This window comes from Vigna umbellata, chromosome 8 (assembly GCF_029865625.1).
Source record: "Vigna umbellata cultivar VRB3 chromosome 8, Vumbellata_1.0, whole genome shotgun sequence".
NCBI classification, from domain to species: domain Eukaryota; kingdom Viridiplantae; phylum Streptophyta; class Magnoliopsida; order Fabales; family Fabaceae; genus Vigna; species Vigna umbellata.
Genome location: NC_142172.1, coordinates 29,677,169 through 29,703,796, shown reverse-complemented (window position 1 = coordinate 29,703,796; position 26,628 = coordinate 29,677,169). Strand labels below are relative to the sequence as shown.

Sequence of the window (26,628 nt, the reverse complement as noted above, 5' to 3'; positions counted from 1 at the left end):
AACACTCCTATTTATAGAAAAGGGGAGTGGAAACAAGTCTTAACAAAGAAAAAAGAAATAGATAGTAAATTAGAGAAAAAAAAAGCTCTAAATCTTTTCTCAAGAGTGACTAGTACATGTATCTTTGAAATTAAAGAATTCAATAATCTTAGTTAATTTCTAATGCATTTTTTAGAATGTTTGGGTCCTCAAAAAAATGTTTCAAGGGTTGCTTGTCAATCCAATATTACGGTTTTCGATGTCAAATTGATTACTTACCAAGGAAGAGGCCATCTCCCGAGTTATGTCTACTTTGTTGGTTCATTACCATATATACTCTACTTATATTACCATATATAATAGAAATTGTATTTTTCATAGTACTTGCAATTATATTTTACAAGATATATTCGCATACATCGTTTCAAAAATGTAATTGTTCATTGTAGTATTCGAACAAGGGTTACCAACGTGAAAGGTAAATGGGTTCTAGGGAAGAGATAATCTTCTATTCCAACTTGAGAACTAAAGGAGATAAATGCACGTTAAGTTTTCTAATGAATAAACCTGCTTTATTTTTTATTCAATATTCCTCATCTTCAATTTATAAGTTTTCTACTATTATAAACATGGTTTAATTCACAACTTCATCTAAAATTCTGTTTGTTCTTTTGTATTGCTGAATAAAAAAGAATCACCTGCATTATCTTTTTTTGTCGTATAATATGTATTGATTTTATATTTAAAAACAGCAATAAAAAGAATTCATATCTAATTAACCTGTGCCTCCGCACGCTACTAAGACTTGTATACTAATATACTAATATATGCATATCGGATTGAAAAAGTGCAAACTCTTGCAATGCACTAGAGAATAATTTCGATATTTTTTAAACTAATATATCATCACACGAAAGACATTCTTAATGTACATGTCATAAATTAACTCATTACCAGAAGACATCCGTATATATTAAGGTATAATGTAATTAAAAAAAAAACACTCAATATTTTCATGTATTTTATTAAAAGACAATTTTATTTATTTATAATCTAGCTAACCCTTAACTTAAAATAACTTCTAAACTGATTAAAAGAAAAAGTTAGATGAATAAAAAATACCATAATATCCTAACGCGTAAAAATTAAAAATGAAATATAATAAACTGAAGTCAAGCTTTCAAAACTTCTAACTTTTTACTTATATTCAATTTCATATAATTTACCTTCTAAAAAATTTACTTGTTTATCTTTTAAGTTTAACATAATCCTTACTTCAATAACATTAACACGGTTACAAACAATGATTAAAAACATTATACCATAAAAATGATTAAAAACGGTTACAAATAATACTTTAGGATCAAAACCTATTTTGACGCCCATACTTAACAAAATGATTATTTGTAACAACCACAATAATATTGAAATCATAAATACAACTTCACAAGAAACATTAAAGATTGTTATGATCAAAGTATTTTCATGAATACTATAACTGATTAAAATTATGTTTCCTATGTAAAAAAAAGTATTGTATTTTGCAACACGTGGATGCCTAAATAGAATGAATTGGGCGAATTTTATCAATCCCTTACTATGTCTCCCAAAACTTCCCAATTTTATTCTCTAAATAGAAGACAACTTTTGAAAATGTTACTTGCTTGAATAAAATCAGACATGTATTCAATCAATTTCAAAACACACATGGACTAAGATAAAAATATATAGAAACCGTATAAATGTTTTTAAGTCTCATTTACATCTATCAAGTACAAAACTTAACATTTTTCACCAAAACATGTATTTTACAAATCACATGTGCAAATCTGGTTTTTAATAATGATTAGAAGTGTTAATTCTAAACTTCTAAAAGAATAAAACTAAACTAAATTTAGAAAACAATTATTCACAATTAATATAAACAAAATGACAATATCAAACTCACAATAAGTAACACACTATATCTTTCTATTTTATTTCCTAAATTTTGTTCTATGTAAAATTTCATAACCATAACAACAAATTATCTTGTGGCCGCAGAGGATCATTCAAAGATTCAACCTAACATTTCTTTCATTTTCTCTAAAGAGACCATATGTGACGATCAGGTCCATGCATTGCAAAAATCTGCACACCACTATATTAAACTACCAAATCACTTGGACCATACAAAATTCAGGAGGTAAGGGCTAATCGGAGTATCGCACTAAACACCTTTTTGCACTCAAAGCATCATTTCTAAATATGATATACAAAACATAGGCATCATAGCAATCAAAAGATGACACTGATATAAGGTGACTTCAAAACCAGAAGCATGAGTGTACCAAGTTCAATGGATGAGTAAACCAACACATTGTATCTCGTGCCTTAAAAATTCATAAACTTTTCCGTTGCATCAACAAACTTCAAGAACTAGAAGTATACTCTGTTTCTGCATGAGCATTCACCAACAGAAGATTATCCTCTCATGCAGAACTAGAACTACACTCCACTCAACTCGTACGGTTGGAGAAACACTACGAATACCAGAGAGATTATGATGTAAAAACCAACATGGCCTATCTTTTACAACGTAAGGTCGGACTTTTTTTCCTAAACAAGTGAAGTTCACTGAGACAAGAACAGACATAAAGTGACTACTTCTAAAGCTTTCAAGCAGGAAATTCTACACTGAGTATCCGTTTTATATGAGTCTGCACAGTTTATATATCAAACAGTAAACACAACAGCATTTCTAGCATATCTTTAACAAAATAGAACAAGTAAATACCAAGGGCGAATAAAAAATCATACATACATTTAATACGTAACTAGTTACGCAGTATAGTTAAACCACAAAATCCCCACTTGCCCATCAATCAAGTCTTGCTTTGCTTCAAGGTACTCTGAAAAAAAAATGCGGAGCCAGGTATTACTCTGCTCAATTGCATCCTTCACGTGCTCAATATGTCAATTTTCTCCTAAGTCATCCACGCATGCAACCATGTTGCACTGATAAAAAAACATCAAAGCCCTTGTGAATTAAATCTAAAAATCAATCAATAATACAAATTATGACAGGAATGCCTTTTATAATAGAAGGAACACACACATAAAGAAAACTGCAAGCCATCCTATATAACATAAATCAAGAAGCAATTGCTAGCACTAATTAAATGACAACCCTGAAAAAAAATAGAGAACAGCAAGAAAATTTGAGATTGAGAACAGTAAAAATGGCATTTGAGAGAAAAGTAACTAAGCGTGTACAGTACGGTTTCTAAAGTGAAAATGGCATGGAACATGATCACACTCTTCCTTCTCTTCTATTCCGCACATTAATTGCAAACATAAACACAAAAACTTAACATACTGACACAGTATTCAAGTATCGACACATCTCTAACAGTAGATGTAGCAACTATCAAGTAGCAACAAAGTGATTAAGAACCTCAAATGTAGTCAGTGAATTTGTTTCAAAGCTCAAATTCTTCGTCCCTGAGGGCAATCTCCGCGGCCTCTTCTTCCTCCTCATCGAGCACAAAGTATTCATTCCTCTCCACAGGCCTAAACATGTAGAACATGACCACATAAAAGGCGAGGCTAGCAGTCTCCTCGGCGAGATTGCTCACCCACTGGTACTTGTACGCCGCAATGGTTTTAAGTGCAAAGACAACAATGCGCGTGAAGTACAAGTAGCCAATGACAACGATGTAGAATTGTCTGAAGAGGGTTAACTTGGCCAGGTTCCTGGCGGCTTTTCCGTCGGTTTTGGAAGTTTCCCTGAGAGACCTAATGGACCAGACAATAGGGAAGATTATGGCGCAGCAGCAGACGATGTCGACGAGCAAGAAGACCTGGTTCCAAATACCCCAGTCCTTGATGAAGGGGCCGGTTTCACCGATGACTACGGAGGCGACGTTCGCGAGGAGCTGGAGGGGGATGACGATCATAAGGACCTTTTTCTCGCGCTCCTGGAGGAAGGGTTTGAGGAAGGACCAGCCAGTGCCGACGAGGACGATGACGGTGAAAAGGAGGACGACGCGAATGAACTGGAAGATGTAGAAGAGGACGTCCCAGCCGTGGGGTGTGCCGGTGATTTTGACGTAGTGCTTGTCCTCGGCGGCGCAGAGCAGGTTGAGGGCCTTCATGAGGAGAAGGGCACCCATGAGGAGGTGGATCCGGTGAAGGGAGCGGCGGTTGGAGTGGCAGAGGTAGAGCCAGAGGGCGAGGAAGGCGAAGTAGGCAACGGAGAATAGGAAGAAAAGGGAGGGAAGCTGGGTCTGGCCGGCGGAGAGGTAGTCCCGGGAGTTGTCGGGGTCGAGGTTGTAGAGCTCCGTGTGGACCGCCATGGAGACGGAGGTTTCCGGCGCGCAATTTGCAAAGAAGAGACTGTATTCATTGGCGATTGTAACGGGGAAGATGCGGTTGACAGAGGCGGCGGGTGGGGGAGAAAGTTCCCGGAAGGTGAGGAGGGCCTTGATGTAGCGCGAGTCCAGGACGCAGAACCTAGGGTTTTGCTGGATCTCGATTAGGACTTGGAGAAGAGACTCTTCGCTCAGGAGGAAGAACCCTAACCGGGAAGGGTCCGGTTGCGACCCCGACGACGCCACAACGGACACAGAGGAGACCGCGATCGACACGTGGCCAGTGTGCGTGAACCCGAATTTTTCCAAGAGGATCATGGGGCGGGTGTCGGAGGTTATGGTGAGGGTTTTTATCTCCGCCGTGGAAGGGGGCACCAGAAGGAGGAGCAGGAAGGCGGCGACGGCGGTCGCTAAGGTAGTTTTCCCCATTTTTGACCGGTTAGGTTTTGAGCGCTGGAAATTGTAAATGGGAAATTAGGGAAAGAAGATGACCTGAAGATCGAAGTAAACGAGTCTTCCTTTGGGTTTTTGGCGTATGGTTGAAGGCAAATACGGTCGCAGTGACGATGATTGCAATGTGGACAAACAATGTCGCGTTTGCAAACGACGTCGTGAGAAATGAGTCCTCACTCAATCCGAATAGACCAAACAATTTGGATATTCCCAAAGAGTGGCAATTTTTACATTGGGCTATTATAGCCCAACTTGTTCACTGACCCAAATTTATTACTATTTATACCTCTTTTAAGGTCTTTTTCTTTTTCTTTTAAGGTACAACTCCGTCTTTCACATCTTATTTTCGTGTTCGTTGGTGATTTGTTTTTCGATTTGGGATAGGGTGGTGGTTCTGGTATGGCCGGTTCGAAATTTGATCATGCAAGTTTTTGGAATGTTGGAATGGACATTATGGATTTAGAAATATTTTTCAAAATCTACACTTTAGAATATAATTTCGAAAATTACATTTTGTAATATATATCAAGATTTGGAAATACCGTTTTAGAATGCATTTTTAATAATGTAGTTTTTGGATTGCATTCCAGAATGTGCATACAAGAAAGTATGTCCAAATCCATACATTCTAGAACGTGTATTTCAAAATTATATTATATATTTTGAAAGATATTTTTGTCCAGAAATATGTTCTGAAATGCATATTTGAGAATGTATATTTTGTAAATTTTAAAACACATGGAACATATATGTGATATATGATGTATATGTAATGTCATTAATATATTGTTAATATTGTTATTGATATTATACCAAGTTATGGCTAGGACGAGAGGTGGCCTATAAAAAGGATCCTCACATCTTGTAAATTCAACTTGAGTTTAGTAATGAAATATTGTTCAAATTATGTTATTCACTTGACTTAAGTATTCTCTTTATATTAGTCTTCTTCTTCTAGATTATTCTAAGCTTCCTTCCACAGAAGTTGGTTTGACCTCTTCTAGAAAAAACACTCGTTGAACCATACCTCGCCATTTCTAAGTTTTTTCATCAACATTCATCCATTGAAATTCCATTCTACACGCATGTCTTCTAGGAATTAGGATGAAGACCATCAAACTCTTAATTGTTCAAACAATTACAATTAAGATTCTTTTTTGACCGAATGTATTTAAAATTCTACAATTTTCTTTTAGCTTTCTAGTTAAGCAAATAAATGTTTTAAATTGAATTAATTAATTCGACATTAATCAATTTATCTTAGTTTCTTACTTGGTCAAAATAATGAAAATGTGAAACTAGTACACTACATTCATTCTAGAGTATATGAATGCAATGCAAAATATACTTCACAAGTTCAAATAGATGCATATGAAGTACAACTTAATCACTTAAATAAAAGGTTAACAATTCTAACTAGATAAATAAAATTAAAATCATCCTATTAATAATTAGACTTTAAAAAGAAGAAAGAAAAATATGCTCTGTTTAATGAAATAAAAAATATGTTTATTGCATAAAGACTCTAAATCAATCATGAAATTACAAGAGTATCAACCAAGACATTATTTTACTTAGAACCAACTACTGCATGTGCAAAGCCTGAGTCCAAAAGCGGTAGATGATTCCTTTTTGTTAGAATTAGACAAAACAAACCCTATTAGATTAATAACTTTAATTAGTTTTTATGATAACAAATATTATTGCTATCAAAACGATACAAACTATATGCACTAAACAGTGGATCATAATCTAGAAATTTATATTTAGCATATAAATATTTTGTATATTCTAATTTTTTTTCGTATAGTTGAATCTCATTCTTATACTGATTAAACAATTCAATCCTAAATAAAAGAACATGAAACCTCAGACTTCAAACATCAAACAATTATAAGCCTTTGGCTGGAACATTGTCAACGCTTTCGGTTTACTTTATTATTGTGATTATTAATTATTTGATTACTTAAATATAAAACCTCAACCTTCAAATAATTTATCCTAAGGTTTTATTAAAATTAATTTAAATTACTATAATTAAAAAATAATAATTTATGTGCTAAAGTTTCTATTAGCAATAAATAAATGACTATTTAAGTTTTTCTTTAAGAATCATCTTTAAATAAAATAAAAAATCCAAATGGGTGAATTATATTTCTAAATCATATTTAAAACACCACTTGATAGTTATAATTTTTTAAAGTAACGTTATTATTGAAGTCATGTTATAATTCATCACTTTAACTTGGAGACTTAAGTTAAGACACAATAATTTTCTAAACAATAGTTTTTCTGATAAATGCATTTATTTAAATAAATAAATAAAATTTTGTTTTGAAAATACAATTCAGCCATTTTATAAAAAAAAGAAAGTATAACTTTATAAATTATTTGTTATTTTTACATTTAAAAATCACCTCCAACATATATATAAAAACAGTTGGTTTATGAAGAAATAATACCGTAAATTTTTACTGAATTTATGGTCCCCAATTATCATTCAAAATTTATTTATTCTCAACGGGAACATTGATATTTGTATATTGAGAAACATAGAACACGGGCACACGATAATTAAATTATAATTCCAACCTTTTTCTTATCTGTTTTTTTTTTGCCTAAAGCACGTGGTCAACGCGTGGATATTTAAAAATTCATAAAATTACTAAGCAATTTACACTAGTGCAAGGCTTTAGACGTCCGTTCTTTTGGCCTTTTAACGTCCGACCTACCTCCGATGTCTTTGTGGGTGACGTTACTCAGACGTCGGGGTAGACATCGGATGTGTATATAGACGTCCGATGTGTCAGCCCCGACGCCTCTGTAGACGTCCGGCGCCTCTCTCCCCCAACGTCTCCTCAGACGTTCGGCGCCTCCTCCCCCCGACGTCTACACAGACGTCCAGGCTCCTCCCCCGACGACCATATGCCTGAATGGTTTTGTGCTAGGGTTGGCGTTGGACGTCGGGTTGTGCACTGCGGACGTTTATAGACGTCGGACAGTGCACTAACAGACATCTATTGGGCGTTTTTTTTTAAATTATTTTATTTTTGCAATAAAACCACACCTGAAAAGCAGAAAATTGTCCTAGAACAATTTTGCAATAATATATATATATATATATATATATATATATATATATATATATATATATATATATATATGCGTTTCATATAAACAAAGTTCTGCTTAATATAAAATATAATCCACTACCAAAACTATCAAGATAAAACTTAAACTAAAACTAAGCAATGTTCAACAACTAATAAAACTATTCCTAACTCCATCTTTGCAGAAGATAAGCGGTCCGCTCTTGCCTTATCTGCCTAATTGTGTCCTCTGGTATAGGAGATGTACTCTTGAAGCGCTGCAAAATTCAAGAAAGATTCATTATGGTTTCATATATGTTTGAAGATGAATTTGATTTGTAATGTATTCAAGGTATACATCATTACCTCATTCCAGTCATCTGTAATGACAGCTCGAATGATGGTCTTAATCCAACACATCACATAAAAGCCACATTCCCGTGAATCTAGCTGCTGGTTACACTAAAATGACAAACTAAATAGTTAAGAATTTAGATCATTCAATAACATAGAAAATGAATTAGAACTATAAATGACTTAGCATTTTGTTCAACGTATTGCAAGAACTTCAAAACACCCTTATCATATTCTTCACTGATGCGACGTTCATTCATCCAGCTTCGATTCATACTATGTTCGTAAAATCATCAGTTGAAGTTTTTTAACTCTCACAAGGTTAGGCCCTACCCATTCAAAAAAATTAATTTTCATAATTTGCTAAGACACATGCATTAAAGTCTACATCATAAAATTGATAAGATTTCGGCAGCATTTCGCATTGGTCTCCGAAATACACGAAATGAGAGTAGTCAACGATGACCACAATCAAATATGCATCCGGAGAACAACACAAATACTGAACCAAAATTTTATCAATCTTATCCATAAACTCCAATTGACATGTTATTGCAAATTATGAAAATTAATTTTCTCAAACTGTCCAATCGGACAATTCAAAATTTAACACAAATGATTAAAAGATTAATCGTTTGTGTTAAATTTCAAACGGGAACTAAGTGTCACTCAATGATTTGATACTTATATACTAACATATCACAATTATAATAACACAACTAATACATGCATATTCAAAAGCCAATAACACATGCATACCTTAGAGTAAAAAACATGCATACAAAAAACCTTTATCAACGAACAAGCTAACCTAAAAAGTAGATTCCAAATGAAAGGGAGGGAAATCGAGGAGGGAAAGACATAAAACGTAGCCCAAAAACAGTCAAAGAAGCCGCCCAAGAACACGCAAGAGACTGCACCAAAACGCACCGAAAACGATTTTTAATCGGTTCAAATCAAAGATATTTCATCACAGGGCAATGTAATCGGATTGAAAGTAAATTTAAACGGTCCAAAAGAGAGAAAATGCACCCGGAAAAGCAATGCCGCAAAGAGAGTTCGCGGGGAAGACGATGAACAGTAAGCGCAACTGCTCGCGGGTTCGCATTTTTAGTATTAATAGTATTAGACGTCCGGTACTCTAGGGCCCGACGTTTATAATATTATAGACGTCAGGGCCGTCACTAATATGACGTCTTTAGGGATTTAAAATTGATATTCGCGGGGGGTTTTAGACGTCCGTGGAAGGGGCCCGGACGTCTATAATATTATAGACGTCCGTCCCCCTCTACAACAGATGTCTAAGAGGCTGAACAAATGAACGTTTCAACTCCCCCTATCAGCCCCTTAAACGTCCGTGGTGGAGGGGGCCGGACGTCTATAATATTATAGACGTCCGACCCCCTTCCCAACGTCCGATATGGGGGCCGGCCGGACGTTTAAGGGGCTGAAGACAATTAATTCTTTAACCACCCTGTTAGCACCCTAAACGTCCGTTGTAGAGGGGGCCAGACGTCTATAATATTATAGACGTCCGTCCCCCTCCCCAACGGGCGTTTAAGGGGCTGATAGGGGGAGTTGAAACGTTCATTTGTTCAGCCTCTTAGACGTCCGTTGTGGAGGGGGACGGACGTCTACAATATTATAGACGTCCGACCCCCTCTACAACGGACGTTTAAGGGGCTGACAGGGGGGTTGAAGAGGTGATTGTTCCAGCCTCCTAGACGTCCGGACCCCTCCCACGGACGTCTATAATATTATAGACGTCCGTCCCCCTCCCCCCCCCCCCCCCCACCCCACAACGGACGTCTAGAGTTTCACTTATTTACGAATATGTCACTGGTCAATTATTTACGTTGGGACTTTTGTGAACGGACGTCTATAGGAGGACGTTAAAAGCCAATTCTGCACTAGTGTTAATAATAAGGAATACTGCGAAAGAGAAAATTGAGAATAAACCTTGACTACGTATAATTTAATGTGATGATGGTTAAGTCATGGATGTTTATAAATTGCATTAATTTGTCTAGATATGAAGATATTATAGATTGTTTAAAGACAAGTTAGTATATAATTTAATTTATTTCAAATCTATATTTTGATAAAAATATTGTGTTAAAATAAATATTATTTTTTATATATCATCGATTTTATTATTTTATTCAGTGTAAAAACTTTTAATTCATACTTAAATTCTTAATATTATGCTGATATTTAATATTTTAACTTGAATTAATTTCATATATTTATGAATATTTAAATCCAATGTGAGTTTAACTACTTGGCATTATTATGATGATGATGAGTGCCGTAAGAATTAAAATAAATTCATCTACTTTTGTTTGAATAAATTAACCTTTTCATACTAGAAAAATACATAAAATAAATTATTTTTATGTAACAAAATTATCATGTGTTCTTAGTGGAATCCGAAGCATGAATTTTTGTATAAGTGGCAAAATACAAGTGGTTGCTTAATGCTTCTAATGGTTGATTCAATTGAATAAAAGAGTTTTAGGATTATTGATGTATGGTATTAAAAGATAGGCTTAATTACCTACTTAGTCCCATGTTCGGAGGTAATTTGCTGTTTAGTACCCGGTTTTAAAAATGTAGGCATTTGATACCTATGTTTTGAAATTTGTATCAATTGAATCCTACCCACTTAACGCCGTTATAAATCTAACGTTTTTCTGACTTTGTATGTGATTTGTGGACGAGCGTTTGTGGACGAGCAATTGATAACGCTCGCCCTGTGGACGCAAGTACGTTCAGTGGACGCTCGTCCAGCGAAGCGAACACCCAGTCAGGCAGAAGAGGACGCTCGTCCAGCGAAGCGAACGCCCAGTCAGGCAGAAGAGGACGCTCGTCCAGCGAAGCGAACGCCCAGTCAGGCAGAAGAGGACGCTCGTCCAACGAAGCGAACGCCCAGTCAGGCAGAAGACGACGCTTGTCCAGCGAAGCCAACGCCCAGGCAGAAGAGGAGGCTCGTTCAGCAAACTAAGAGGACGCTCGTCCACAACCGCTCGTCCACAAATCACATACACAGTCAGAAAAACGTTAGATTTATAACGGCGTTAAGTGGGTAGGATTCAATTGATACAAATTTCAAAACATAGGTATCAAATGCCTACATTTTTAAAACCGGGTACTAAACAGCAAATTACCTCCGAACATGGGGACTAAGTAGGTAATTAAGCCTAAAAGATATTATAACGTAATCAAATTATCGAGATTTAGTTACATATTATATTATGTTAATATATGATAGTTTTATCATTAAATATATCTTAGAATATTATTTAACCACTTTCGATCAATAATATTGAATGAGCTTTATTGGACCATGCTATTTAGTATATTTGTTGGGTTGAGTACGTAAGTCCCACAAACTCATAAGTTTGATTATTTTTCTCAATCTCTATGACTTGTTCCTATGAAACCAAGATCGAAAACATTAAGGATAAGAAATAGAATTGTTTGATTTGATTTGTTCTTAATAGCCATGAGATGATCATTTTAGGGTGATCCTTTTGTTGACGGATGCTCCTATTATACTCGTAGTCTTTTGAATGATGAAAACCAACTATGTAGCATCTACATTGGGAATTCAAGTATTGTATACATCATTAGTCTAATCTTTTGTAGGAACTACCCATAATAACGACCTTACAAAATGAATCTATTTATCATAAAGGGATGTGTTGTTCATGACTCTACTTCACCTCAATTGTTATTTGAACAAGTAAAGTTATGTCTTGGTCGGAGAGGGAATAACATTTCTCGGTATGTGGTCGTCTTTGACTTTGAAGGAGGATTGATTATATGACTTTGCAGGAGGATTGATTGTCTGACTGAGCTGTGAGTGGTCGTCTTTGACCATGAATGTTGTCTTGAACGCTTTAGAGATCAAGATTTATTTTCGGCGTTTGTGGTTGCCAGAGTGATTAGACAGTTCCCAAATGTTTGGATTTTAGACTCCTTTTGGAATTTTTGGATCAAGATTACTCGTACTTCATCCTCTTTCAACTGAGTTTCTTCTCGTACCTTATATGTATAAGGTTGATCATTTATAAATCTAACAACGCTCAAACATCAGGGATTTGATGAACATCATGATTGAGACCGATTTGTAAGTTATCATCATTTTGAGTTTCTTTATCTTTGAGTTGGAGTATTAGACTCTCAAAAGACATATTTGTCTTTTTGTAAAAAAAAAATTGAAGTTTTAATAAGAACGAGATTTTGATGAGAGAGGAGAGATCCACCACTTTAGCCACCTTTAAAAAGAAACTATTTTTTTTATTGACCTTATGCATTATTCTTAATGCCTTTGAAATAATTTTTAAATAACTTTTCATTTGAACTTATGTGTTATTATTAATATCTCTCAAAAATCTCTGGAATGACTTTTCACTCGAGCTTATTATTTCTTAAATTTGGACAAGATAAAAAATAGTTTCCTTATTATTGTGGTTGTCAAATGTTCTTATCAAGATCTAGAGTATAAACTTTTGTATAGGTGAAACGATCTAAGTGGTGACTTAAATGCTCCTGATGGTTGGAATCAAATTTCTCGTTGTTAAGAGTTGAAGATCCACCATTCTGACACTTAAGTTAATAAGAAAGCTTTATGATATATGAATATAATAAAAAATGTGTATTTTTTATGAAATATTATTATATGTATCTATAGGATTTATGAATCTTATAAATTATGTTATAAAAATAAAAAATATCAAAAAAATATTAAATAATATCAATAAATATAATAACTTATTATTTATGTGTTAAATTAACGTAACGATAACAATAATACTATATTTTATCTAATTAATATATATTTTATTAATATATGATATTAAAAAATATTATAACATAATTAAATTATCGAAATTTAATTACATTTTTATTAATATATAATAATTAAACTAATCAATATTTCTTAAAATATTATTTAATCACTCTAGATAAATAATATTAAATGAACGTTAGATGAAGTTGATATATTTGGTGCCTTGGATATATTAATCATGTATATTTGATTTTAACGTAAAATCTTTTTCGTTTAGCTTATTTAAAAGTTAAGATGCATGTACTTTTGTTCGTAAAGAAAAAATGAATGTATATTCTGCTTTTGTTTCCCTTATGGAAATATCTATCAAACACCCACGAGTACAACTTGATTTTAAACTAAATTTAATAAGCTTATATATTAAGAATAAAACTTCAAATTTTATTTTGATTCGATTGTACTTTATTTTTACTTTATATTTGATAAATATATATTTGCAACATGGAAATATGTTTTTAATGTTAATTATTTTAAAATATATTTCATAAGTAGTTCTTAATTCTAATTTTATATTTTAAATTCTTTCGTTCATTTGCTTATCATTAAATAAATCTTATATTATTTGGTTAAATGTTGATGGAATCATATTCAAGTTCAAATAAATAATTAAATGAAAATATAAAAAATACCCAAAATAAATTTTTTAAATCAAGAGTGAAACCTATGTTGAACAAACCATGGAGGGTGTTCGGTGTTGTGATTCGTCCATGCTGAATCACAAAAACGAACGAAAATGACGAAAACCCCCCGCGCAGGATTCGTTTTTTATGCATTATCCTAGAAGGTAATTCTGGTAATATGGCTGCGAAAATGGAGTAATTGAGGATTTTCGTGTTGGGAGTAACTATTTAAGGTGTGGAGTGAGAAGGGTTGTTTCTGAAACCGGGATATTTCTTTCTGGATTCCAAATCCTCCACAAGTTCAAACTTTGAACCCTCCATGAAAACGTTCACAACGACCTAGGACAAGGAGGTGGAGGATTCACAGCATCATTAGATAGAAATAAAACAGAAGGGGAGAAAAACTTGAATCGCCATCAGTTTTTGAGTCCACTGATTTTTTATTTTCTTTTTCTGAATCTGTAAGTACCACCCTCTTTTATATTGATTATTCTGTTTCCAACTATGGATTTTAAGTCACCCCTTCATTATTCTCTTAATGGGTGGGAAAAGTCCTTTTTTTTTGTGCATTAAATTAGTCATGGTGTTTTTTTTTTTTTAATTTGTTATTTTTTAAATAAATTTTATTTATGTTTGCATGCAGTGGTGTTGTTGATCAGGAAGCGTAATGCTAATCAGTGGGAAGAGACAAGAGTAGGGGGAAGGATTTATGTAAGACGTTGGGGTTACATTCTGAGGTCTGTTTTGTTTTTTGACCACTCTCTCTCTCTGAGAAAGAGAAAAAATATGAATGTGGTAGGAAAAGTTGGAAGCTTGATATCTCAAGGTGTGTACTCAGTTGCAACCCCTTTTCACCCCTTTGGTGGAGCTGTTGATGTGATTGTTGTTCAGCAACAAGATGGGACATTTCGGAGTACGCCTTGGTATGTTCGGTTTGGTAAATTTCAGGGTGTTCTCAAAGGTGCGGAAAAGTATGTTAAGATAAATGTTAATGGTGTTGAGGCCAATTTTCATATGTGTCTTGACAACTCAGGGGAGGCTTATTTCTTGAAGGAGGTGGATGATGATAAAGTGATCGATTCAATTGAGGTTGTTCAAGATTCCATTGACAAAAAGAATGGCTATTTTGGTAATGTTCATAGACTTGATCATAGCATCTCGGATTCTGGGGTTCTGAAGTTGAAAGAACAGTGTGATTCCTTAGTTGTGCATGCGCCTCAAATTCAAAGGTCAGAATCTGATGTTGATAGAAGATTTTACGAATTCCCAGATGATCGATCTTCTTTAGAAGATTCAGTTGAGTTGTCAGAATACGACTCTAATTCATTCGGGAGCCTAGAGGGAGACAATTTAGCAGAGTCACAGGGTGCACATCCAGAGATGGTCTTGGTGAGTGTTGATGGTCATATATTAATGGCCCCTATCTCAGAAACAGAGCAAACTGAGGAGAATGTGCACTTAAAAACTCCTCAATTTCACCTGGGACCAGGTGAAGAGACTGACTTATGTGAAGGCAATGGAGAGATTGGTGAAAATGCTTGGGCTACTGATTATATTAGTCAGCTAGATGCTCAAACAACTAATGTCCATCCTAGATGTTGTAACATTAATGGTGACGATAATACTTTTAAGCACTTACACGAAGTTTGTCAAAGAGAGGAGGCACATATTAGTCAGACACAGGAAAACTTAGAGATTAAAAATCCGGAGGTGAAAACTGATTCAGAAGTGGCTGCATCTGGTATCAATAGGGAGAATGTTTTCAAAAGCTGTTTGGAGCTGCAACATTTTGGTCAGCAGGCTGGAAATGCTGCCGATTTACAAGATACAGGTTCTCCATTGGGGATTCAAAATTCAGCAGATCAATCTAATGGAAGTTGTTTTGTAGTTAATGAAGATGAACAAGGGAGGATTGTGCAACCTAAAAGTGGCGATGAGTTATCACCTCCTGGTTGTTGTATTTCTTCTAATGGTTATGGATATCCAAAATCAGAATTGGAAATTCAAGAGGTTGAGAAAAATGCATCTGGAGAAATTGAAAATGATCCTGGCTATCGTTCAGTTACTACCGAAACAGAACAGAATAATGAACATGTTGTCAAGTCAGTGACAAATAATACGGGAGATGAGAGTCAACAAGCCCCTTCACTCAAAGATGTCAGGGTTACATGTGAGGTAGTCGAACCTCAAACAGAAACTTCAAATAAAGGGGATCAAAGCCACTTGGGTTTGGGTAAGACCAGTGCTGCAAATGGCTTGCACTTGGATTCTTCAATTATTTATTTAATATTAATGCACTGTTTATTTATTTTTATTTAACTATTAATTTGAAGGATTTGAGATTTCACTTTGTGGTCATGAACTTAAGCTGGGGATGGGTTCAGTAGCTGCTGCTGAAGTGTTTGAAGCACATCGCATATCTTCGGTTGACTTCACAAGTTCTGCTCCTTCAATAATTAAAAATCCAAATCTTATTATCAAGTTTAAAGAGAGGTACATGACGTGGGAAAAGGCTTCTCCTCTTGTCCTTGGAATGGCTGTCTATGGTTTAGATTTGCCTGTTGAGCCCAAAGATACGGTTCCTGTGGAACAGGATCAAGCATTGAAGTCTAGGGATAATGATCTAGGATCATCTTCGGCTGGGCGCAGATGGAGACTGTGGCCTATTCCTTTCCGAAAGGTCAAAACATTTGACCATACTAATAGCAATACATCAAATGAGGAGGTGTTTCTTGATTCTGAGTCTGGATCTTTTGCAGACCAAACTCCAACATCCAGTACCCAGGGATCTCCTGGAAAGCAATTTCTAAGAACAAATGTTCCCACTAATGAGCAGATAGCATCCTTAAACCTCAAAGATGGTCAAAATTTGGTAACATTCAGTTTCTCTACAAGGGTTCTCGGTACACAACAGGTTGACATTTATTCACTAACTTCTAAACATTCATTTATTGACATTTTTTGTTTAAGAGAGAAGTTTTAATTGCATTACAGGTTGATGCTCATATCTATTTATGGAAGTGGAATGCAAGAATTGTTATTTCAGACGTTGATGGAACTATTACCAAGTAAGGCTGCTAATAATGCTTTTTAGGCTACAAGTATTGTTTTAACTTGACCTGACATAGACTCTACTTCAATATTGTTATTTTTCTTTACAACTTCTGTTTGGATTAAATTAGATGTAGATGAAATCCATGTTGTCCATAATGCAAACTTTGGTAATTGTTGATGCTAATTAGACTGTTACAAAGTGAAAGGCAACGGAGAAGAATGGGGCAGGATCTGCTTTGAAGTGTGAAATTTCATATTTGTAGTTGTTCCTCGTCTTGGATTCAGGCTTTCTATAAGCTTATGGTGCATTAAAGGACTTTTAGTCTGAAGCATCTGTCATTAGCTTGTGCACATACTATGTAAAATTATGTTGCTGATCCTTTGACTAAACCTTGTAGAGAATGGACTTCGTTTCTTTACATTTTTAGATTGTCTCCCTGTGATGGTAGTGATAGAAACTGCATCATATGCAAAAAGGGTAGATAGAGAGAGAAAAAAATTATGCTTATTGATGAATCCCTTATCTGGGACAATGACTTTAAGGAGAAGATAAAATCTGAATGGGTAGCTGGTTAGTTACACTTTTTACAAAGCCTCATTAACTGTGGTGACTGTTCAATAATTGGACCTAACTCTATTTCTCCTTTGGTACTGCTTCTTCATAGGAGGCCTTACAGATTGCACAACATTCAAAATTTTTTGTTACCCATACCCAACCTGTCTTTGTAATGATAGATTAGGGCTGTGCAAAAAAAAGTTAAATTAAACCTAACCACTCTTGAAAATTGCGGACAATACGCATAGTATTTAAGCCTAACTAGTTCAATTCTTTACTAATGGTTTGGTTATCTGGTTTTAAAAACTGATTATAAATAAAACTAATTCTAAATCAGTTTTGGACCATTTTAAAAATAAGTTTTGGTTTTAAAAACTGTTTTGGAATTAAAACCCAGTTTTGTTCGTAAACTGGTTAAATAATTTGAATCTGGTTTGGTCAAAAACCAAACTAGTTTTTAAAAAATAGAGTTGCTTGATTTAAAATCCAATCTATATACTCTGTTTTATGTTGAATTTGGTTTTCGTTTTATGTACAAAATCATGTACACCCCAGGGCTATAATGTTCGTTCATGACAAAATGATGTTAAACACGATTGCATTTCCTCTTACGATTAGACAAACATGTCTGAATACAGAGGGAATATAAGTCAGTTACACTATAATTTCAGAACCACAATAAAAAAAGGCTTATATTTTCTTTCCTTTTAGGTCTGATGTTTTGGGGCAGTTCATGCCTTTAGTTGGCAAAGATTGGACGCAATCTGGAGTGGCCAGGCTTTTCTGTGCCATTAAGGTATGTATATTTTTTTTTATTTGTACAGATCTAACATATGTTTACTTAAATTTTGGTAGGATTGTTATGGCAAAAATTGAAAGAGGTAAATGGAAACAGATCTTCATAGGATATTTATGTAATAAGATTATTGTACAGTGGAATGTGTAATTAAATTTCAAAATCTTGTTGCTAGTTCTTTCATTTGTGTCTCTTAACATAGATGTGTACATTATTCCTAAATTTGGCTTGAGTTTGTACAACTGATGAGGGACTCTTATTAGAGACAGAAAACAAAATTCAGTTGCTAGGCCTAGGTAACTTCTATTTACCTCTTGGGTATTCTATTTTAAGGATGAATTGAACTGTGGTCTAGATATTCTCATTGCATCTGCAGTAATTTAAAGTTCACTCTCTTTGGTTATGTTTGTTTTATAGATCTTATGTAAATGTAAATATATATGCGCTCATAAATTTATGGGTTTAATAAAAGGAACTAAACCTTCCTCCTTTTAGCCAGGACTTGATATTGCTCCGTAAATGAGGCTGAGGCCTGGTCAAGCATTTTTTGTTCAATCAACAAACGTAGTCCATAGGAAGGTGGTGACTAGTGTGACAGTCTACTTTCATTACCTGTTGTAAATAGCGCTTTATTGGGTTAAAAGTATCTTTAGGGTCTCCATATTGATTAAGATAAAATATCTTTAGAAACTTTCTATTTTTTTCTGCATGTTTTGTTTCTTTATTTTAAATAGATTAATTTTTACAAATAGAGAAACTGAGAATGTAATTGGTGCTAGTGTTATCAACACATTTTTTTTTCCTGTGTACTTTAAAGTTTACCATACATCGTTTACTTTCTTTTACTATTTCACTTTGCATTTTATAAATATTTTTACTAATAACTTATGATTACATAGCTACAAATGTTTAGTTTATCTAAATTTTGTATCAAGGATCATTAACATAATACCACATGATTCTGTGATTGGATTTTTTAGTTTTATTTCTACGAAAATTATTAAATTGGGTAAGTGTCCTGGACTTACACTTGAATTAACCCTTCCTTTATTATTAGTATTATTATAATTATGATTATGCAATTTAGGACTAGGATTCCTTACGTTATAGGAGAAGTAAATAAAATAAATTGAATAAAACTTATACAATTTAAAATCAACTTATCCATCTCAATTTTTGAACAACTCTTTCATCTAACTCCTCTAAAAGTAGAGGTGTGTAAGTTAATTTTCATTTATGGGAAAAGTTTGTTTCATTTTACTTTTGTACTTTTTTATTCTACGAGTGCTTTTTGATATGTTTATCCTAATTGCCCCAGATTTCTGCTTGCCTTTGTTTCCATTGGAATGAAAATGTAAACAAATTTAATGGTTATCAACATAACTTTGCGATCTGTCTGATGTAAAATGCAGTCTAGCAAGCATGGTGTTATGGTGAAGCCTATTGTCTTGTCAATTTATATATCTAGGAGATTAATTTCTAAATACTTTATCTGTATTTTATGTTAGGAAAATGGATACCAGCTACTTTTTCTGAGTGCCCGTGCCATTGTCCAGGCATATCTAACTAGAAATTTCTTGTTCAACCTGAAACAGGTATTTAAAGTTTTCCTGTGCTTTTTAAGTATTTGTATCAACATATGATTTGTTTTTTCAACGTTAAGATTATGTTGCATTAACTAATTAGTTTTTAGTTTTTGTGGAGGAGTATCAGTCTTGGTTTAATATATCGACTTGACATTACTTAGCTGCATATTTGGCTACTCGATTAAGATACCATTTCAAGGTTGCCACAGAAAAAAGTGGCATTAAGGTACCATGGGATTTAAAAATGATGTGGCGGGAGGTGCTAAAAAATGTATTTTTGAAGGAATTTGCATTAGAAAAAGAAGATAGCAGTAAAATCTTCTCTGTGGTAAAGCAAAATGTTTACACTTCTTGTGATTATCGCTCTTTCACCCTGTCGAACACAAAATATTAAATAACATGGACATTTATTGTTAGGACTTGGAAAGTATATGAAAGGAGAGAGAGAGTAGAAAAATAAGGAAGAGTACCTTACTGCTGAGTAGTAAAATGGGGCGGGAAAAGTGTCTATATAAGAGACCTATTTTGTAGTTTCAGTTAGGGAGTTACTACTTGCATTGTATAGACCGGTTTTGAACCTGGTGAGGTAGGTTAAGCTCCCGGATTCTGGATTGTATTCTTGGTTCTTTTGCTGTGAATATCATACGTTTCTTTACTCATTCTTTAGTGTGATTCTTGGGTGTGATTCTTGGAGTGTGATTAGAGAGTGAGCGTGTTAGGCTTCTAACCCAGATTCCTAACAAAGTGGTCCAATTCTGGATTCTGGATTGTATTCTTGGTTCTTTTGTTGTGAATATCATACGTTTCTTTACTCATTCTTCTGTGTGATTCTTGGGTGTGATTCTTGGAGTGTGATTAGAGAGTGAGCGTGTTAGGCTTCTAACCCAGATTCCTAACAAAGTGGTCCGACCTGCCGGATCCAAATCGGAGGGAGAACAAGATGGACGGGAAGTTACATGCTCTGGAGAACCGAATTGAAGGAAGAATGAACGTGGTGGAGGGACAATTGGAACATATTGAGATGGCTGTGGACGACTTCAAGGCGGAATCAACGGCGAATCGTCAAGATTCTATAGCGATGCGCAAAGATATCCAAGAACTAATGAGGATCATGGGTGCGCGAACCAAACAGATAGAGGAGAACTCCGACGGGAGCCGGGGGTCAGTCAATGGCATTTGGAGGGATCGTCGGGACAACGTGGAGGGAGAGAGAGACGGAGAGCGCTGCGAAAGTCACGGCGGGTGGCGAAAACGGGTAGAATTGCCCCTTTTCAAGGGTTTTGATCCACTAAATTGGATCAATCGCGCGGAAAAAATTTTCGAAGTGCAAGGCGTCTCGGAGGAAGAGAAAGTGCGATTAGCATACATTAGTATGAAAGGGAGTGCAGGATACTGGATCCGGGCCTGGAGAACGAAGGCCAGGAACCAATCTTGGGAAGGGTTGAAGGATGCGCTGGTAATGAGGTTTGGGGTTCGAAACAGAGGGTCGGTCTTTGACCGATTAGCAGCGACTAAACAAATGGGGACAGTGGATGAGTTCGTCCAAGAATTCGAGGTTCTGGGGGGGCAGATGAAGGGGTTGTCGGAGGAACAATTACTAGGGTATTTCCTCGCCGGCTTGCAGGAGGATATACGAAATCAAGTTCGAATACAAGATCCCCAAGCACTGATGGCCTCCATGCGAATCACCAGGGACGTGGAGGAAGCTCGCAAGGGAAATAAGGATGGGGGCTGGAACGGAAATAAAAATCCATCAGCTTGGGGGCGGAGTGTAGGCGGAGGAGGTGCGGTGGCGAGAGTCAAACCAAATCGAAGCAGTGTGGGTCCCTTTCCTTTGCCACTCAAGTGTATGACATCTGCCGTGCTTAGGCCCCTTTTTCCCTTCCCCTAATAAAAGAGTCCCCTTAGTCAACTCAAATAGGCTGCCTTAGTAGTCAATCAAATAGGGCGTGCAGGCCTGCCTCTTTTGTAGGTAATTCACTACCGAAGCGAAGAAAAGGCTGGATCAATAAAATAAAAGGGGGTACTACGAGCCCTCTGCCCACGCATCTCACCAGCTCGCGTGGTTCACCGGTTCCACCGACTAGACTCTTAGAGTGATTCAGTCGATACAGAGGTGCGCTTGAAGTGGGGGGTGTGCTGTCCCTATTGGGCTGGGCCCTTCCCCATAAGGCCCCACCGTCGGGGCATAAGCGCCCTCTTGCTACCCATATGCGAGGCGCCGTCTTAGCCTTCCCTGACCAGGATCACTCCCACACCTGTAGCGTTCGTGATCGGCCTACTCAACTGTGTATCGATCGAAAGGCAGGGCGGCATAGCCGCCCCCAAGGGAGTGGTTACGTCCAGTATGTCCCCCCCTTCTTCCCGACATGCTATGGTGCCCCTCGGGTCAGTCAAGAGGGAAGGACCCCAGGGCGGGACGCCGGACAGGACCGGGATGACCGGGGGTAGGGACAACAAGGGGAGGGGCGTCAGAAACTTACCCTACCCGGAGTTCTTGAAGAGAGGAAGCTTGTGAGTGGTGATATTGGGTGAGGATGAAGAGGAGGATATGGAAGAGACTGACGCGGACATGGACCAGAGGCAGATGGAACTTTCCTCGTTCTCTGTAGGAGGATTAACACAGCCCAGGAAGATGAAGTTGCAAGGAGAGATAAAGGGGAGAATCGTGCTCGTATTGATCGACAGTGGCGCAAGCCAAAAGTTCATATCGTAAGGGGTGGTCGAGGAGCTGGGTTTGGAGGTAGAGGCAACCAGGCTGTATCATGTAAGCCTGGGGGATGGACAGAAGAGGAGGACCCAGGGGCTATGCAGGGGGGTAATACTGAAAATGGGGAAGGTTGAGGTTGAAGAACAGTTTTATCTTTTCGAACTAGGCGGAGTAGAGGCGATATTAGGGGTGGAATGGCTAACGAAATTGGGGGAAGTAACGACCAATTGGGGGAACCTCACCATGGCCTTCAAGCAGGGAGAAAAAGAGGTGGTGATCCAAGGGGATCCAACATTGGCTAAAGAGGTGACCATAATGTTGGAAGCTAATAGAAGGCAGGAAGAATGGAAGTCCTTGGAGGAGGAATTGCCACCACCCAAGCCGCCAGACCTAAATTGGAAGGCAATAGCTAGTGGGGTTCCTTCATATGATAACATGAGAATGAAGAGGAGCCATGAGATCAAGCTTCCCGGTTTCAACCTTGAGGACAAGGTTGTTCCGCAGCGGGGAGTAATGTTAGGACTTGGAAAGTATATGAAAGGAGAGAGAGAGTAGAAAAATAAGGAAGAGTACCTTACTGCTGAGTAGTAAAATGGGGCGGGAAAAGTGTTTATATAAGAGACCTATTTTGTAGTTTCAGTTAGGGAGTTACTACTTGCATTGTATAGACCGGTTTTGAACCTGGTGAGGGAGGTTAAGCTCCCGGATTCTGGATTTTATTATTGGTTCTTTTGTTGTGAATATCATAGGTTTCTTTATTCATTCTTGTGTGTGATTCTTGGAGTGTGATTAGAGAGTGAGCGTGTTAGGCTTCTAACCCAGATTCCTAACATGTATCTGGTCTGAACCAGAAAGATGCATCTCTGACCTGTCTCATATCAAGAGGGCTGATCCCTTTTTTGGCAATTATGTTATCATTTTCTTACACCTCTTCATGTCTCTGTATGTTAGGGAGACGAAAGAATCAGTAAATATTTCCATATTATACTCCCTTTTTATTATTATATTTGTTTCTTTTTGTCCTGAAATTTCTTGACGAAGACATGGTCACTGTAATAATAATTAAGCTGCATAAACATTGCGTGTGTGCAGGATGGAAAAACATTACCAAATGGACCTGTTGTTATCTCACCTGATGGATTGTTTCCCTCACTTTACCGAGAAGGTGGGGACATTTCTAACCAGAGATTAGCTGTGATGGATGCTGTAATTTTGTTTATGCAGTTTGGTTGTTAGCTATGTAATTAATATTTCATTTTCGACAACTTGTGCTTTTTGTTTGATAATTCTATCTTTACGAACTCTGAATTTCATGTAATTTTAGTGTTTTTTTTTGGAAACTGTTAGGTTTTCTGTAATCACAGAAAGTAAAGGGCGTTATTCGTCCCTGAGTTTACTGGATAGAAGAAAAACTCGTACACAAAGGAGTCTACTCCTTTCACACTGAAAATTGTCCAGTTTGTTACTAAGAAAAATCCTCCTTTCCTTTCTAACAGAGGCCTAATTTAAGGAAGGAGATTGATAGGTTCAAGGGGAAGGTTTATACTAGAAGGAATAAAAACTGACGGACAATTATAACTCTCTGAGGGGTAGTTTTGTTGTCTCAGATAAAAGTCTGCATTGGCAGTTTTTTAGCAGTTTTTTATCTTGTTTTTGGAAGTTTTGTAAATCTAGGAAAGTGGAGGGTCTGGTTCTCTCGAATAACCAGAAGTTGTATGTTTGTTTCAGTTTCTCCATTTGGAGAAAACTTAGTGTATTGTTGGAATAAAAATATACAGTCTTAAGCTTGTTTTGTATAGGTCTGTAATACCTATCATTTGGTATCAGAGCCTCATTCATGGTGAAGTGGGGGCATATTGAAGGTTATGGTCAACACAAGAATGAAGGCAAGATGGGATGGGTTGAAGAAGATCGTAACAAGAATACGAGAATAATCGTCGTTTTCTTCCAAATGGAGAAACTGAAACAAACATATAACTTCTGGTTATTCGAGACAACCAGACTCTCCACTTCCCTAGATTGACAGAACTTCCAAAAACAAGATAAAAAACTGCTAAAAAATTACCCATGCAGACTTTATAAAAGTATGAGACAGCAAAACTACCCCTCAGACATTTATAATTGTCTGTCAATTTTTATTCCTTCTAGTATAAACCTTCCCCTTGAACCTATCAATGCTTGCAACTAAACGAACTAACTATTACAGAAAACCTAACTGTTAGGTCAAAGAATAAAATAGGTTTAATTCCTACTTTTACTTCTCTTCCTATAATACACTTTTAAAGTCCTATTTGTATCTTGTTGTCTATCAGAAGCACCCAAAATTAACTCATCTTGCTGACATACATTTTTATTTAAAATCTTTATTGAGATAATCTGTACACATTCCAATTATATTCAGCTTTTCAAAATCAAGTCTACTCAATTTTACCACAAACAAGCTCATAGTTCTTTTGCCACCCAAAAAAGGGAGCATACTATCTGTTATAATTGCAAAAATAGGACACAGGATCTGGAGCATGAAATTCTGAAATTGAACTTTTTTCTGAGTTGTTTTAAGATTCATGAACTCGGATAAACTGAAGTGACTGCATATACCTTGAGCTCGGACTTATCTATTGATGAATGACATAATTCTTAAACATACCCAATCTCCTTTGCTTTAGCATTTGTGAGAACTATTGACAACCTGCTATTCATTATATGTTTATTATGACTTGTCCCTTTTATCCTTGGAGGTGGATTTTTGTGTCTGACGTTATGTTGCATGTTTACTGATGGAAGTGATACGAAGGGCACCGCATGAATTCAAGATTGCTTGTTTAGAGGTAAATGCCAGAACACAAAACCATGTCACTATGATGTTTAACGTGAAATGTTATTGGAAGACATGTTCTTATGAACAATGTAATATATATGATCTAAAACTATTGTTTCACAGGATATCAAAAAGCTTTTCCCTTCTGACTATAACCCATTCTACGCCGGATTTGGAAATAGAGATACAGATGAGCTGAGTTACAGAAAGATTGGCATCCCGAAGGGCAAAATATTTATTATTAACCCCAAGGTGTGTATGCTGGACTCATATTTTGTAACGATCGTATTGACTTTAGTTCTTGTTAACCAACTAAAATGCCTATGAAAATAACAGGGTGAGGTAGCTATTAGTCACCGAATTGGTGCAAAGTCATATACATCATTACACACTCTTGTGAATGACATGTTTCCACCAACTTCTTTGGTCGAGCAGGTAACAAATCAGCTCCTACTCCCGTTAGTTGAATAGAATCTAAACTTTACTACTAATAAAATTAACTTTTGACTTCTGAAAAACCACAGGAGGACTACAACTCATGGAACTATTGGAAAACCCCATTGCCAGATTTAGATTAGTTCATTGCCTAAGATATTCAGTTCCTTTTGATAAGGATCCATTGGAATGGAAGTTGAAACATCCTAGATGTCAAGCGAAAACCAGAAATTCCTCCTACGCAAGACCATAATTGATCGGCGAATATCCTTCTATACTTGTTTCATGTCCTTGCTGTTCATTTTGATCTGCATTAAATCCTGATTCATTATAATCCTCCAATCAACAGGAATTGTACAACATTTGGTTCAGTTGTTATGCTGTACTACACCTAGTTTACTTTTCAATTTTCATTGGGGGTCATCAGGGAATAATGTCATAGATGCTTACCAAAGAAGCTTCTCTGGCTCAAATTGTGGGTTGGGTGGATGAGGTGTATAAACACTAAGTATTTCATGCCATGATATGGAGCTTTAAGTCTCAATTTTTAGCCTGATATTAATGTTTATCTTTAGCTAAGTGCTGAGTTTGGATTTTCATGCCTTGATATGAAGCTTCAAGTCTTAACCTGGTATTGATGTTTATCATGATTCACTCTATCATGCATAAAAACAATAAATGTTTAAATCTTATATATGAAGAAATTTTACTTTCGCGGTATCAATTTTCGTAATAATCATTTTGCGTTGTACATTTGCACAATATTTCAATATTTAAGTGATATTGTCCAAACAATAATACTGATAAATATAGTAATATTAACAAAAGGTTTTTCTTGTTTTCTTCAAATCGTAATTTTGTTCTAATCTTTAAGTAGAGACGATTAGACTTTTTTTTTTAAAATAAATTATTTTTAATCCAATATTTGAAGTTGAAATTTTAAATTTCAATTCTCTATAGTTTTGATATTG

The 26,628-nt window shown here is 35.9% G+C and overlaps 1 protein-coding gene and 1 pseudogene across 2 annotated transcripts; one reads left to right on the top strand and one right to left on the bottom strand.

Moving 5' to 3' along the window:
- Positions 1–2,609: 2,609 nt before the first annotated feature.
- Positions 2,610–4,949, bottom strand: LOC148194426 (protein CANDIDATE G PROTEIN-COUPLED RECEPTOR 7 pseudogene; annotated as a pseudogene). The gene is made up of 2 exons (XR_015781702.1): positions 3,416–4,949; positions 2,610–2,976 (listed from the first exon to the last, which is right to left on the bottom strand). The product of XR_015781702.1 is annotated as a protein CANDIDATE G PROTEIN-COUPLED RECEPTOR 7 pseudogene (transcript).
- An 8,809-nt stretch (positions 4,950–13,758) lies between these two features.
- LOC124835465 (phosphatidate phosphatase PAH1-like) lies at positions 13,759–26,213 on the top strand. The gene is made up of 11 exons (XM_088096221.1): positions 13,759–14,163; positions 14,346–15,935; positions 16,036–16,616; positions 16,697–16,770; positions 18,024–18,108; positions 19,617–19,703; positions 23,497–23,569; positions 25,189–25,232; positions 25,346–25,474; positions 25,559–25,657; positions 25,747–26,213. The coding sequence occupies exons 2-11, from the start codon at positions 14,489–14,491 to the stop codon at positions 25,798–25,800; spliced, it is 2,673 nt and encodes an 890-aa protein (XP_087952347.1). The 5' UTR covers positions 13,759–14,163; positions 14,346–14,488; the 3' UTR covers positions 25,801–26,213.
- Positions 26,214–26,628: the final 415 nt, after the last annotated feature.

What these genes read in the sequence shown, in the direction of transcription:
- LOC124835465 (XM_088096221.1), top strand. Translation starts at nt 14,489, where the DNA reads ATGAATGTGGTAGGAAAAGTTGGAAGCTTGATATCTCAAGGTGTGTAC. An exon ending in GGCTTTTCTGTGCCATTAAG is followed by an intron (nt 18,109 to 19,616) that starts GTATGTATATTT and finishes ATTTTATGTTAG; the next exon opens with GAAAATGGATACCAGCTACT. An exon ending in CAACTTCTTTGGTCGAGCAG is followed by an intron (nt 25,658 to 25,746) that starts GTAACAAATCAG and finishes GAAAAACCACAG; the next exon opens with GAGGACTACAACTCATGGAA.